Genomic DNA, 13,929 nt, shown 5'->3' with positions numbered 1-13,929 from the left:
ATGTAATTAATGTCATCTGAAGAAAAACAGTTATTTTAGGAAAGTGTTTGCTGTGTCCGTCTCCTTCCTGACAGATAGTGTGCGATACTTTAAATTAGGACCTATGGCAAACATGAACTCAATAAATAGTTCCATCTAACGGCATAAGCGGAATTGGACCCCAACACATTCAACACATTCAACAAATCGCACAAACAAAAGCACAAATTAAAACAGAATCAGAAAACAATGATACAAATGCATTAGGAGCGAGTCGACTGACAAAGTTGTGAGAAATTGTAATGATAGAATAAAGCTTCTTTGAGTTATGACAACAAGTACACCTCAGCGGTCTGCAGGTACCCCAGTTGGCAGGATTAATGCAGGTGGTAGCTGAGCTTGATGTGCAGTCATATCTCAATAATTTGCTCAGCTGAAAGAGTTTTTTGCACAGTCGCTGTGAAAGCAGTACTAATGTGACCACCAGGTGGTGTGGCCTTGCAGTGTGACTACTTTCAATTCTGCACAAGATTAAACCGGTTATGTAATTCATGTTGCACTGATGTAATAAGGGAACCCTTTTATGTCTCTGTTTCTAGCAGAACTTTTCATAACAATAACATACAATATGTTCATTCAAACAATCAAATAAAAACATGTTCAGCGCTACAGCCAGGATTCTTATTTATTTATTTGTAGAAATGAGATGTTAGTAAGTCACCGACTATTCAGCGATGTAATGTTGACAAAGTGTTTTATTGGTCTCCCTTTCATTGTGTCTTCTGAGACATACATTGTAATTACACGAGTCATAATCAAATCGAAAACATTAATAAAAACACCAATGTGCGCATAATCCTATTAAACGAAACACAAAAGCGCACATGAACAAACGGCTCCGTGAAGATTACTCATCAAAGCCGACATTTTCTTCTTAGAATAATGGCCTTATTTATAGTGTGTGAGGAAAAACACATCATGTTCTAATGTCTTCTGGACTTTCATTAGGGCTGCAAATCTGAACGCAGCAGCTGCAGCTTAAAGGGCCCGATAGTATTATGCATCCCCCCAGTCAAAAGAACGACTGTATTTCATTGTACAAATCAATGACTGAATCTGGAGCTGAAACAAATGCATTAAAATGGATGTTTTACTTTCCATCAAGCTTTGAAACAGCTTTCCCTGTCTAAATATTTAGGCTTGTTGGTTTTATGCAGCGAGGGAGAAAAAGCTCAATTTTAATCACCAAACGGATCAATTTCTTTTCCCCTTGAAAGTTTTCATTGCAGTGTTTGGCGTGCAAATCCAATTTGCAGGCATGCATGTTATATAGCAGCTCGCTCACAAAAGGTCAGTGTGGTTTTTAAATCTCTGCACTTCTTATCTCGCTGCCCACTGGGCCATACTATTGTCCTCTGACAAATCCAGATTTGGTTAGCGGTTCAGATGCTCGACCCATCTGCAAAGACAGAAACACGTTCTGGAAGATGATTACGTTCTATTTTTTGACATCTAAAATGTGTAAGTCAGCATGAGTCACACAATCCACTTCACACTTTGAACCTCCACCAGCAAAGAAGCGACTGTAGTATCTTGATTATTGGACAGAGTTCATCTACTCTACAACCACGCCATCCATTCACAAGAAAACAACAGAAATTGTGATTTTCGCCCACTAGTCATACACTTGAGGTGTTGTGTAATCACTGTAATACAACTCCTATGACTTTGCAGGTCACAAACAAAGAATTCAAGGGTACCGCCAGCAATATTGTTCTTCTGTTACGGGAGGGGCGCTCACGACTTCTTCTCCGAGCCAGGATATTTCTAGAGCTGACCCATTTAAACAGCCCGGAGAAAGCTGCGAGCACAGGTGCATCTGGATGGCTGCAACCGGCAACCAGAATGCATAATTACATACATTAAGTGTCAAAACTGATTTGCGCATTGTAACATGATTGGTGGATATGCAAACTCTGCAGGATTTGAATGGGAAAGAGTTCATGAGGTCATGTCGTATTTGTTTCATTTGTTCGACAGAATACATGTGACCAGTTCTCCCTTTATGAAGGGAGAAGAAAAGTGTCAGTCCACAATTTGTTGTCGTTCGATTGAGCAATCAGATGGCAGTGTTTGAAAGTGAAACAGTGACTGTTACAGCTATTATACATGGTGCTACGGCCTTGCACAATTAGTGCAACTCAGTACTGCTTTTGCATTGTGCTGCTGTGGGATGGGGAGCGAGAGAATATCCATATTTAGAAGGACCTCATTGATTCTTCCTAACCGAGGCACAAAAGATTTGTTGTCTGTCCAGTCGTGAATAGCGGGACCTTAATGACAGTCCTGCATTATAAAACCTCTCGCTAAACCTCTTCACAGCTTCACAAATCTGATGAAACTCTCTAAATGTAATATAGCTGCAGTCTGTCTCCTGCTCGTTACATAACAATATCCTGGTGACAATGCACGAGCACAAATAATTCACACCATCACGAGGCCTCAGAAAGACACTGCACGCAGCGAGAGGAGATATTTCCCCTTTAATAAAGTCACACACATGACTGAGTCAATCCTTAGCCAAAATAGCAGATGATGAAGGATGAGAGAGGAGTGTGTAGCAAAGATTTAATTAAGACTCACCATGGGATGTCTTACTGTGACTCCAGAGAGCAGGACAGAGGAGTTTGTGTTTGCTCAGTGCAGCTGTGAATAATATCTACACTATTCTTACTTTGACCTAAATGTACTGAGAGGAGGATCTAAGAATATGCCCACATGAGTCTTTCTTCCTGTCATATTTTCACCGAGAGGCTGCCAGAGGGGGGGGGGGGGGGGTCTCCTTATGGTAAACCTTATGTTAACTTTAAACCTCCACCTCTGCTTTGAGATAATCTGTTACAGAAGAGACATCGACATTGTGTTTCCCCCACTAAACGTGCAGTCGATACGAAGCTGCACTGCTCAATCCCTCCTGCGGTGCATTTGCAGATTGTCGAAGGTTTACAAGCAATTTTCACCTCCCTCCGTCTCATCCTCGTGACGTAGATTTTTATGGTCTCCATGGAAGACTCCCATCAGCACTTTACTTCATTCCCTTTGAAATCAATTCAGTCTCTTTTGCTCCTACTCAGTGTGGGTTACCATGGATACCGCTCCCAAAGGGTTGGTCTTGTACATGAATTTGTTTATGAGTGATAGAGGGGAGGGGATTGGAATGTTCTTTTTTTGTGCAGCGAAAAGTAAACATCATTTGCTAATCAAGCATGAGACAATTACATTCAAATGGTTATTCTATTCTATTTTATTCTACTCTTTAAATGCACAGTGTGTAGGATTTAGAGCAGGGGTGTCAAACTCGTTTCAGTTCAGGGGCCACATGCAGCACAATTTGATCTCAAGTGGGCCGGAGCAGTAACATCACAGCATAATAACCTGTAAATAACCACAACTCCAAATGTTTCCCTTTGTTTTAGTGCAAAAAAGAACAAGTTCATCTTGAAAATGTTCAAATTTGATCTTTTTACAAAACATTATGAACAACCTGAACTTTCTTAAGAAAAGAAGGTGCACTTTCAACAATATTAAGCCTCAGTTCATCATTTACACATGTGCATTTACAGATCACAGTGTATCTACAAAGGCACAACACATTTTGTCACAGGTATCTGGAACAGCATTTTACTTTATGATCAAAACAACTCATTAATGACGGCCCTGATTCAGAGGGATCTAAAGGTAGAAATGGAATATAATATTAAATATCATGTTTTTATTTGTGTATAATCACCTGAAACTAAGAATCATCGTGTTTTCGTTTACCAAAGGGAGCAGGTGCTCTTCATGGAGTCCGCCATGTTGCACCGCCATGTACAGTAGCGGACAAACCAAACACTGGATCTGCAACTTCCCTGCTACATACCAATCAATCCTACACACTGGAACTTTAAGTCTCAAGACACAGAGGGTCAACATTTCTCCAGACGGTGCTCTTTTGCAAACATTTGCCACCTTTACAACATGCAGTATCAGCAACATGAGGACACCAGTAAAAGTGCATTCTGGAAAAACCTTGAAATCCTCTGAAAATAATCCAGTCTGATCCACTAGGAATCAAAGCAATGCCAACATGGATTTTCCAGTTCCACGTTGAGCCATAAAAGCATCCAAATACTTAACTTGGCTGCATTTAACTGTCACAACTGTAAATCTTGTCTGGGACAAGAAAGTTGGACGGAGAGGATTGAGTGGTTTAATTCGGACTTAATCAGGGTTCATCTGGAATTAAGGGAAGACTGGGTGCGTCTCCCACTGAGTCTTCACATTCACAGCTGCTGCATTTCACTGAATCTACACATTTCTTACAAGGCATGAAAAGGTCCTGTAAGATCTGTAGGAACCTCCCACATTCAGACGTATGTCTGTGTAAGAGGTCTAATTCTGGCTGTGTGAAATATTCACCACTCCAGCGACCGTGGACATCTCTAGCCTCCCTCGGGATTCCTTGCGAAACAGTCAAGTTGCTGTCTAATGTCTTTTCCTTGTTTCCTCTGACATATCATTACAGTCCACAATAAGCTGAGAGTTGCTTTGTATTAGCCTGCCACACTGGCTATTTTGGGCTGGACTTTGTAAGCAATGGGGCCTGGCTGTGTGTGTGTGTGTGTGCATCTCTGCATCTCTTATGTAATTCCCTCCAATGGGAACAGAGAAATCAGAAGGAAAGTTTGTAGAGAGTCACTTAATCTTACATAGAGCTAATTGGAGACAGCTGGAGTACTGACAGTTGTTTACTGTGCCAGCCTGAGCGCGGAACAGTGTAAGAACAAAGCAGAATGTCCAGATTCCTCCTTATGGCTCATTATTGCTGATTTGTCAGAGCAGCATGAAAGCTTGTTTGAGAAATCGAGTCGGAGTGACGCAGTGTTCCGCTTTAATGTTGTTGCTTTGTGGTGATATACGTCTGATTGATCCCTGTTAGAGGGGCCTCTAATCAACAGAGAGCCATTGATTTCCTCTCCACGGAGCCTACAAGGTGCCTAAGACACCTGCTAGCAGCCAGCTGACAGACACTTATGCCTGCTAACCAACAGCTGACACAAACTGATGCCAAACCAATGCACTGTGTTGTGGAGGGTGAGTCACACATGCTCAGATAGATCCCACTCTCAGGGATTGCTGGATGCTGCACAATGTGAGATTCACTGGACTGTCATTCTGAATCATATCTCATACACGTGGTATGTCACAGATGGAGTCTTGGTTAGCTATGGTGTTAAGTAACAAGGATGCAGGAAAAGTATAGATAATAGAAAAAGAAACCTGGAGATTATCTCGTATGTGCACGCAGTGTTAAACTGCCTGTCCTGTAACAAAATGAGCTCTGTCAAAGCAACAATATCATTGCGATCTTCAGCCCTATCAGCATAGTTTGTCAGTAGTGATTTCTATCTGCCTTGAGAGTGCTTCAGTTTGCAGTTTTCCAGCGGCGGTCACATGCTCCTGGCTGGGGCTCACAGCCAGCTGTCCCCATCATCAATCCAGACAATGCAGAAGGCTGTGGTGAGGTGAGACTTTAGGGCAGATGTGTGAGGCACAGAGCAAGAGAGGGAATGCATAATGTAACTGATTTATAATCTTGCAAGATTGCAAACAACAAAGACGATGTGTTTTATCAAAACCATATCGTATTAAGGAAGATTTCCATGGAGTACAAGAGGAATTTTATGACAATATGAATGTATGCAGCTACAGGTGTTGTTCAGACTCCAGGCACAGTTATGTGGAACAGATTTACTGCGTCGAGTTGCAGTCACTCCTCATTTCTGATTTTCTTTAAAAGACTTGTTTGAAAATTGTATTATTTTCTTTTTTTATATTTTACGTCTGTTTGTAAATTGGTGGCAAGAATACACAGCTTACACAGCTTTGCCCTCTGGGTATTTTTCATCCCACCTGTGCATTTGCTTATGTTATTGTATATCTTCTCTATATCATATGCACAAATAAAGAACTAAAGCATTGGTTTTATGCTTTTCTATGTCGTAAATGATATATGTTTGAATGTCTTTGGATTTTGGGCTGTTGATCGATTACAATAAGCCATTTGAAGATGTCACCTTGGGCTATGGGACATTATAAACGCCACTTTTCACATTTTTCTGACTGACATTTTATAGACCTAATCAAGAAATAAGTAGTGGTCGTTAATGGATAATAAAAAAAATATTTGGTTGCAGCCTTACATCACACATCTATTTCCATTACAGCAAAGTACACACTTCCAGTCTGCTGGCAGAAGACGGAACTTTCTCATCACCATGTATAATGCATGTGCAACTGTGTAGGAGGAAGACCAGAAGTGACTAGTCAAGTGTAGGAGAGGCCCACTTTTGCAGGCAGTTTTTTGTTCAGTCTGTCTGCAAACTTTCTAAAAATGTAGGCCTAAATGTCAGAATCGCTTTGCCTCATGATGAAAAAAGCTATTTAGAAAATACATTACACTGCAGGAACCACACAACCAGCAGTGCCACCGGAAATGCCCATGCAGTTGTCCTCAGGGATCCATGTTCCGAGATGAACGGAGAGACCGCATTGCTGCTCCGAGACTGATCACCCACCCCAGCCTCTTCCAACACCCCCAACCCCTCCTCCCTCCCTCCCTCCCTCCTCATGAAAACACGCACAACCACGCCTCCAGAGGCACACGCACAAGCGCAGACTCAGACACACCTCCTCCAATCCTCCATCACACACACACAAACACACATACACACACACAAAACCAGAGTGCGAGAGCATCGTTGGGTGAAGACAACATGTAAAGGCTGCATGAAGGACGAGTGCTGTGCTCCGGGAGACTCACAGCAGGTGCAGAAGGAGTGAAGCTGCAACTCGCGGAGAACAGGCTGCCACTTCACCATGTCCCCCGCATCCGATCTACTCACTGGCGAGGAGGTAAGGCCCCTCGTTCACTCGCCAAATCTTTCCTTTTTAAAAACTTAGCCGAACTCATCCCCCCCTTCTTTCCCTGGTTTGAACCTGCTGCTTCTTTCTTTCTCCGCAAATAATGTCGTTCGGGGGGCTCAAAGGCATCAGGTCAGCCATAAAGGATGGAGGGCCGTTCGTGCCGCAGCACCAAAATAAAAGGGGTGCGTAGAGCTATTATTTGGTAACGCTTCAAGGCTGAATGCGCCTCGCTTTGGCCCCATGGGGAGCTTTCAGGCGAATCGGAATCACATTTGTTATTGTCTGGAAAATATTGCAAAATGAAAGAATACAGTCGAAGTTTTTAGTTTTAGTTACAAACTGACAAGCAAATTAGTCCATTTAATATGAAACTGCATGAAGATAAACCCCTAACAACAACACAAATATAGCACAGGAAAATACAGCCGTTGGCTAAATAGGCTATTATATCACTATCTCTGTCGGATCCTTTGCTAAGGTCAATGTAAAGTAGCACCTGTATGTCACAGATGGATTTTGCCCGCACAGACGATATTAAAGCAATTCATTTTGATTGTGAGTCTTATTTTTTCAGACTGAAATTGTACCCTGGGTGTGCAACTCCAGGAGTGTTTCATGGTTTCTTTGCTGTGTGCTGTAGCCATGGAGACAGTATGTGGCATGTGGTTTTATACTTGTGCAAGAAAGTGTAGTCCCTTTATTCAACAACAGCTTTAGACCATGGGGATGAGTAGAGGAAGGAATGCATGCATTCAGTTAGCCTAAGCTTCTTCTCCTGTCCTCTAATTTTAAAAACAAATGTGCTATTCTGTCTTATCTTCAGTCCTAGATCATTAACACTTTACAACAACTAAAAACCTAATGTTTCCACAGGGACTTAAAAGTGTGCCCTGTGGTGCTCAATAGGGATGTCAATAGTGACCTATTGTAGACCTATAATTATTTCAGATATTTTATTAATCTCTTGTGGCACATATATACTGTAGCTTTCCTATTGGAACTTGTATAGCAGCTTTGCAGGGCTCTTTTTTTACAGTATCCTTGCAAACCCATTCATATCTCCTATAACAACACCATTTAATGCAACTGTGATGGAAAGCTCGTGTTCATGTCCACTGATGTATTAAAGCTGGGTAGCTGTTTGAGACATATAGATTGTGGAAGTGAACTACTCACTGAATGTTCACGCTTCACATCTTGCATCTTATTAGGCCTATTTTGTTATGCTGTGTAATAAAATGAAGTCTCATCAAGACCATTTCCATCTTGCTGACATCTCCCCTCATTCATTTAACCTAAAAGAATAGGAAGAGTGAAAGGAAGATTACCTATGTGTTGGCATAAAGTTTAAACTTCATTACTCATTCCATCGTCATTTTCATATTCCTCACTGATGGGATATTAATAATGAAATTACGTCCGCTATATTGGCAAGTGACACAGAATGAGTCTCAGATGGTATTCATATTATAATGACAATTAGCCATCAATTAGACATCAGTGACCATTAGTCCTAATGGTGATAAGATCTTTGTAAGAACAGCAGCTTTGGGAAATATGGGAACATTTGCTCAAATTGAGATCTTGTATTACTCATTCCATGACTACAAAATATTGACTACTATTGCATGTATTTGGACACAATATAAGGAGAAGCTGATTCTGTATGTACAATTGATTATCCTAAATATAGGTGATCCATCTTGCCAACATCTGATCTGTGATCTGGTATTCATTTTCAATGTTTTTACCCACTGACACCCATTCATGCAAATTTAGAAAACAGTATTTTTAAATAAAATATATAATCCTTGTATGCAACTGTAGTTGCTGTGTGTTTTTAAATGATTAGCATAAACACAAACATATCTTATAATATGTCTTTGAAACTAATAATTCTCAGGAACCAAGCAAAGCAGTGAATAACAGTGTTGGTTTGTCTGTCACAGTTGGTTAAGTGTGAAAGGACGTGATATTTAGGTGTGTTGTGGAGGCATGACAGGGAGATGGTTGGTCAGTCTCTCATCACGATGAACAGATGGTAACTCAGGGTTAGCTCGTGGGTTGGTGCCAACAAGGAAGCCCATGTGTGTGTGACACATACATCCATTGTTGAAACAGAATCGTTTTGTCTATAAAAATATTCCAAGGCCTTCAAAAACACTATGGGTTCTTAAAGCAGAGATTGGAAGCGGTTTCTGTACATTATTTATTTCAGATGTGAATAATTCAAACATTATAAATAAAACATGTTTGTTGCACTTCATTTGAAATTTGAATATTGAAAAAAAAGATTACAAGTTACTGACAATTTTGTTTATTGGTTATAGGTTACTTGCACGTTTTGTTTTGTATTTTTTAAATAAAAAAACCTAGTTAGCAGTGCAATATAATGTTAATAGCTAATGTTAGCATACAGTGTCTCCAGTCTAATTTAAGGTCATGTCTTATCAGTCTTGGGATTTACTTACATACAAACTGATGTATTGTGGCTGTTGACATGAAATTAACTTGGCTGTTATATTTATACACAATTATCTTAACAGGTGTCTGTGTCATGTGGTCAGGATGTTGCTGTACAGATTCAATTACATCTGATTCAACTTAATAGATGCTTTTGAATGAAAATAATTGATTTGATGAAGGATTTCAAAATGTGTAAAGTGATTTGGTTCACAGACTCATGAAATATAAATGGATCCTACTACTGGTGTAATGAACTTCATCTTTCAGAACATTTACCTCACATCTGTACATTTTAATTATATTTAAGTGTACTTGTTTCCTTCTCTCTCTTTCTGTCCACAGGCTGTGTTGATCTCGGATCACACTGAATGGAGAGCATTGAAGTTCTTTTAAGATGACACGAACGCATCCCCCTGATATACTGGCATCGACTCTATATCGGGACTTTTCTCTAAATCCCATCACCGACCACTCCATTTCTCTCCACTCCTCCCGGCAATGTGACTTGAAAATGATCGACAAACCAGAAATCATCAACAAAAGACACTGCCGTAGCTTTGACTTCATTGAGTCACTTGATGACCCTCAGTCCCTCTCTTCCTCAATGGAGTACCCTTACAAGAGTGCTGAGCATGAGACATTAAACAAAGATCTAATGTGGAATGGAATAGATCAACCGGGGTATATTCACTTTTCGTCTCCCGATCTGTTCAACACCAGGCAGTTCCAGCAGCAAACTGCCCAGGACAAAACCAGCCATCTAACATGGTCAGACTCTAAAAAGAGAGCAAGATCTAGAAGTGCTCCAAGAATTAAGTCCACGCTCACTCCTGTTCCCATCTCAGTGTCTCCTTCAAGAGCCAGGAAGGGCGGGGATGCGCCTCAGGCCGTATCAGATACCTTGAGGACTTCTGAAACCCATCGAGAATCCTACTCTTCAAACAGGGCTTTTTTGAATGAGGTGCATCCTATCAAACTGCAACCTCAAACTCCCCTCTATGTCTCAGACTGTTTTGAGGAGAATAAACCAGATAAACCAGCCATAACCCCTCATGTCAGGTGCCGTGTGGACATTAAACCGGATGCTGCTGTACTGCAGCACACATCTAGGCAGGTTCCCAATGTACGGACTGAGCATCTTTGGCAGAGATACTCCCAGGCCAGTAGCAGTAGAGGTTTGTATGTACCTCGACAGATTGTCTCCTCACCAACGCCCACTCCAAGCGAATGCTACAGTGGAGATTTTAGACAAGGATACCACTATACCACCAGCATGTCTCCCATCTCATACCAGCATCTAGACATGAACAGAATGCCGCCACCAACAGCACCATATCTGAGTCAAGAACAAAGAGCTTACTCAAATCCAAACATACCAACTAAGTTTTTCTATACAGAGGACCCTGTTCGGTATCCAGTCCATCCCTATTCTAGAGCACACTTTCAGGATGACCGGTCCAGTCTAACCAGCAATGGTAGTACAATGACTAGTCAGTATGATCCAAGGACTCGATGGGTGCACACCCTTCCTGTCAGGTCATATTACACAGAAAACCTTTCCAACAGAGAACCAGCACAGTCTGTATATAGTAGGCCTTACTCCACAAGTGAGGCAGGATCATACTTTTCCCAAACTCCACTGTCTAGACCTTACTATGGAGAGGACAGCCGGTGCAATCCATACCATATGAGTAACCAAAGGTTGTTGTATTCCAAACCATGCTCTCCTGAGGAGCAGTACTTTCCATCAAGGACATACCATACGGAGGGTCCTCGGCGCCCGCGAATGTCGCAGGCCTTTTCAGATGACTGGTATCGCTCAAGTATATCTGGTTACTCTAACCAGTCGTCTCAGCACACACCACCAAGGGTAAGGCAAGATCCTAGTATACCTCCGTGGTTTACTAACAGCTGTGGGGAGACAAGTAGACTAGGAGCAGAGGTCAGAAACCACTCCAAGTCTTGGGACAATATTCTATATCCACGACATGAAAGAGAGCAATCAGTGCCTCGTGGACGAAGCTATGAGAACCTGTTTCACCAAGCAAAGCAAGCAGCATCCTTTGATGTTACATCTCAACCTGTTATACTTAATCTCTCAAGTTCACCAAGGCGCTACGCTGCCCTTTCGCTCTCTGAAAGCTCGTTAGAAAGGGGCTCAAGCAATCCGTGGAGGAATACCAAGAGTGGCCACTGGTTTGTAACTCCTGAGATCACCATAACAGATAATGACATATCTGCAGGCAACAGAAAACGGCGTGATGTGCACTCTGTCAGCTGGGATACGTTGGACGGTGAAAAGACACCATCTCAGAGAGTAATGCATCACAAGGAGCCACAAAATACACCAGACATAACCAAAGAGAGGATACACAACAACTTCTCCCTCCAGCAGAGTCTAGAACAACTGGACGAACTCTTAGCTGATTTGGTCATTGATTACAAACCTCCAACTAGCAGAAAATCAAGCGAAGACCTTTTAGACCAGCTGAAACAACTAATTACTGAAGATGGTGACAAAGACAGAGGATCTTCTGGACTTGAAAACTTGAACTCACAGCTCCCGTCCTCCAAATCCAGCCCTGACACAATCAAAGACCCTGATAGTGGGTGTGATGCTTTTCAAAGGAGTGCAGAAGAATGTTCTCCAGACCACAGCACAGATGACGACGACACAATGGTGTGCACTAACAAGAAGTGCAACCGGATTGAGACTATGTTCAACGCCTGCTTGTACTTCAAATCATGTCACAGTTGCTACACCTTTTACTGCTCAAGAAACTGTCGCAGGGATGATTGGGAGATCCATAAAGAGACATGTCTGTACGGCCGTGTGAACAGTGTGTGTCGACACAGTCTTAAGTTCTGCAGAGAGAATTCAGAGATCCACAAAGCCTTCTCTCGCGTTGCTAAAGCTGGCTACCTCTCCAGGGGGAGAGGTGTTCTCTTTCTGGGTTTTGCTAATCCAGAGACAGCCGACAACTTCCTTCAAGTTGGGCTTGAGAGCCTCCTTATGTCTCCCACATACCTATCGCTCAGAGAGCTTGATGGCTTCAAGGACAACCTAGGCGAATACTGCAAGGAACTGCAGCAGGCAGGTAACGAGTATGACCCCAATGAATGTTTCCTTTTGAATGTATCTGTAGCTGTTGGTGAACTAGTGCCTAACAGACCTTCACCAAGGGTCCAAGCACCAACAGTTCGAAAATATGCAAAGGTGTCGTTGGCCTCCTCAAGCCCTGACAAAAAGGTACTCAGGAAAGATAGTGAAATGGAAACACTCATTCTCACTCCGCCTCCAGGCACACCGGACATTGACAAGGAGGGGGAGAAGGGAAGGAAAGCCAGAGAGGTGTGCTTTGTCAATATCCAGCGTGAGCTCAGGACCAGGGGAGTCTTCCTACGTCACGAGTACCCCAAAATCTATAATCAGCTGTGTGAGTTTGTGGAGAGCAACAAAAGGTTCACTCCAACTACAATTTACCCAATAGATAAGAGAACAGGGAAACAGTTTATGTGCATGATCATGGCTGCGTCCGAGCCAAGAACACTGGACTGGGTGGGTACCCCTCATCTCCTGGATGATATTATATAGTACAGCACTAAGAAGTAATGATAATGATGTCGGCTACTCTAAATGTACATGCTGTAAATACATGGTGTGGTTTAGCAAATTGAACATTGATATGGAAATATGTTTATATAGTATGTGACCAATCTCTCTTTCTGTCTCTGTCTTTCTCTTATTTCTCTCTGTCACCACACACACAAACACTCACACACACAAGGATGCACACACATTCAGTGTATACTCACTTTTAAAGGTTGCCCTGTGTTGTTTTTTGGCTTGTTTTGATCCTGTTGCACTCAGAAGAGTTAATATCGTGCATGTAGACTAGGCACAAGTTATCCAGGTGTTTAAGATGTGAACATGTATGATCTGTGCAGTTTCTACAGACAATGTATGAAGCACACAACATTTATGAAGTACACATCTCATTGCCACCACATAATAGTAGGCACAGCCTGTAACATTCATCCATTATTGATTTCCCCAACAAATGTTATATAAGAAATTTATATTTTACCTTGTCACAGTGGTTGTAATATTACAACTGTTTATTAGTACTTAAGTATTATTTCCTAAGTATACTGTAGTTATGTGGGTACTTTTTTATTATTGCGGCATTCATTTTTTGTTTGATAGACGGAGATGTACAATCAAACCACCTATTTGTTTCCCACTTCATTAAGAATTTTAGTTGGAACTTATATCATCTTGTGATAAGAATTGATGTCATTCTTGTATAAATTGCTTTGTTTGAAAGTGGCCTTCCGTCGAGAAAAAAAAAATGCATTTGACACAAAGCAATGTACGTAAAGGTTTAGCTATTTCTAAATGCTTGACAGCTCTTGACTTAGGTTGTTTGAACTACCATTGTAAATGAACAATTATTTTGCTCAAAGCATGTTATTTATATTCAGGTATTTTAATATGGATATTGCTTATAATTA

The 13,929-nt window shown here is 41.5% G+C and overlaps 1 protein-coding gene across 1 annotated transcript; it reads left to right on the top strand.

The window, feature by feature from the left end:
* Window positions 1–6,736: 6,736 nt before the first annotated feature.
* On the top strand, window positions 6,737–13,791 carry unm_hu7912 (un-named hu7912). Its single transcript, XM_029440596.1, has 2 exons — window positions 6,737–6,936; window positions 9,757–13,791. Exon 2 carries the CDS (start codon window positions 9,809–9,811, stop codon window positions 13,007–13,009), a length of 3,201 nt encoding a protein of 1,066 aa, XP_029296456.1. The 5' UTR covers window positions 6,737–6,936; window positions 9,757–9,808; the 3' UTR covers window positions 13,010–13,791.
* Window positions 13,792–13,929: the final 138 nt, after the last annotated feature.

This window comes from Cottoperca gobio, chromosome 9 (genome assembly GCF_900634415.1).
Source record: "Cottoperca gobio chromosome 9, fCotGob3.1, whole genome shotgun sequence".
Taxonomy (NCBI): Eukaryota; Metazoa; Chordata; class Actinopteri; order Perciformes; family Bovichtidae; genus Cottoperca; species Cottoperca gobio.
Note: the sequence above shows the minus strand (reverse complement) of the source record. Positions and strands in the feature narration are given on the sequence as shown.